Source organism: Buceros rhinoceros, unplaced genomic scaffold (genome assembly GCF_000710305.1).
Source record: "Buceros rhinoceros silvestris isolate BGI_N320 unplaced genomic scaffold, ASM71030v1 scaffold9664, whole genome shotgun sequence".
NCBI classification, from domain to species: domain Eukaryota; kingdom Metazoa; phylum Chordata; class Aves; order Bucerotiformes; family Bucerotidae; genus Buceros; species Buceros rhinoceros.
In genome coordinates this window covers 6,391-8,771 of record NW_010410039.1, presented here as the reverse complement: position 1 = coordinate 8,771, position 2,381 = coordinate 6,391, and the positions used below count along the sequence as shown (strand labels likewise).

Here is a 2,381-nt window from a genome sequence, read left to right as displayed (position 1 = left end):
AAAGAGTGGGGTTGCACACTGAGCACAAAGTGAACCACAAGCCAAGAATCTGCAAGATGGTGAAAGGGCCTGGTGGATTTGGCTTCAGTTTAAACATGATCAAGAACAAGCCTGGAATGTTCATCAATGAGGTACTAATGTGGAAGGATCAATAAGGAAAAGATGAAATAGTCTGTCAGATACTTTCCTCCTTTCCGTCCTGCAAATACATTTAAGAAAAATCACAAAAGACAAAGCTCTTCTCCAGCACTCTCAGATAAGAGCTGCAATTGTTAAATTCAGACTGACATTGTAGGACCAAGACGAAAAATAGGCACCAGAAAACATTCCTCATTCTCTTAGACATTTCGAGGGAAGGGGAATCCAACATTTGCATAATTTTATTCATGAGGCTGGCATGCTAAAATTAGTATTTTAAATTTTTTTTTTCAATGTAGAACATCCAAAACATAAGAGGAGACACCTTTGCCGTGCTCTACCACCCTTCTCTGAATTCCAGTTGGCAACTGTCAAACCTGTCACAAATTATATCTGTGCCTTTAGCTTTCCTGAAAGGAGGGGTTCCATTCATTACTAAAGAATCTGTGAAATGTAGTAAAAGTTAACTTTAAAGTTACTGGACAGGGACCGACAAATAGTAAGAAAATTGGTTTCCCACCTGCCTTCATGATTCTACCATGCTACATAACAAAAGTCAAGATGCATCTTAAATATCAAACTACTTATTATGCCTCTCCCAATTCATTTCTGCCCCACGAATCTCACCTTCCCTGTGCTTATTTTGCCATCTTGTAAGGAAAGCAATAACAGAACAGCCTAACTAACCATCAGTTCTTAATGCATCTCTCCAAGTTTTATGCCAATATCACAGCTTGAACTTGCCTTTGCAGGTGCAAAACCATGGGCCAGCTGACGCAGCAGGTGTAGAAAACGATGACTTTTTGGTGGAAGTAAATGGTGTCAATGTGATCAATGAATCCTATGACAAAGTGGTGACAAGAATCCAAGACAGTGGTGACAGACTAACACTACTCGTGTGCAGCAAAGATGCTTACAAATACTTCCAGGGCCAGAACATTCCCATCACAGCCTCTATGGCAGATCCAGTCCATGACACTTCTGAACCTCCTGCTTATATTGAAAACCATCTGCCAGAAAAAAACTCACCTGAACCAAGGGAAAGGGTGAGTAATAGTGCATTAAGCAGATGTTGAGGGATCATCTAGGGGATAGGAAAAGAACTTTTTTCAGCTAGAGTGTATTCCTGGGCTAGAATTTTTGACTTTTAAGAATCCAGACTCAAGTTAGCTTATATTACTAAAAGGGAAATTGTGGTCTGATTATCATAAACAACTCTTCCTTTCACCGTACATAATAGGGGTGAGTTATCTTTAATTCAAGATTAAATCACAGAAAGGATGCACATGCAAGAGATTTTATAGAACAAGATAATCCAAACAAGTAATCCTTAATGAAGATGGGAAACAGGCAATGCAATCCTGGAAGTGCAGGGAAGAAAGTGCTTCAACACACCAAAAAGCACAAACCACTTTTGGGGAATTCAGGTGAAATATTTCAAAACAGATCATTTTGTAGAAGCAAGAGCAACTGATAGGTTATGATGACATTTTCTAGGAAATATGCTGATTTGCAATTACTCACTTCATGCCATTAGAAAGAATCTGAAGCATGACAGAAGTCAGAAAAGCAGGAAGGTATTTCTTCTTGAAATGGTCATTTTGAACCCTCTGTGTGGTCAGCCTTAAATATTAAAATGCTGCTTTTCAGGTCATGCAAAAGAGACAACAAGGAAGAATAAGACCGATACTGTCTCCTATTCATTAGCTTTATCTGCAAATGTCCAGCCGCAAGTTTTTTCACAAGTTTCTTACTCACCAAGCTGCATTTTGCAGATGTGGAGTTAGCCCCACTTTTGTGGGCAAATGCAGCAGCATGGGAATGAAACAACAGCAAACCTCTATTGAATAAACTTCTCTCTGAACATACTTAACCAAAAAGGGCTTCAACAATAAAAATAGTGTTTGTTGGCTCATTCTGCCATCCAAACAAGAACATGATTAGTGCGGATGAAAGTAGGAGTCTTTCATAATGCTGCAGATTATCAAGCATGTTTACAAACTAATCAGGACATATTTGTACTCCTCTGCAGGCAAACTCATCCTCCTCTTCACGATCAGCTGCCTCTACAAGAGCAGAGAGTGACGATGACACAAAGTTGTGAGGAGACAAAAACTATGCCAAGAACAAAAAAAGAATCCTTCCAAATCCTCCTTCTTCAATCAGTCTTCGCTACTACACCTCATAGAACTTGACTATTCCTAGGACTGCCACACCTATAAAGGACAGCAATCTCCTGCTGA

At 39.5% G+C, this 2,381-nt stretch overlaps 1 protein-coding gene across 1 annotated transcript in view; it reads left to right on the top strand.

Moving 5' to 3' along the window:
• The window catches only part of PDZK1 (PDZ domain containing 1), a 9,782-nt gene extending 8,493 nt beyond the window's left edge, over positions 1-1,289 (top strand). The window contains 2 exon segments of the mRNA XM_010135448.1: positions 1-131; positions 891-1,289. Coding sequence (XP_010133750.1) covers positions 1-131; positions 891-1,289 — 530 coding nt within the window.
• The last annotated feature ends 1,092 nt before the right edge of the window (positions 1,290-2,381 follow it).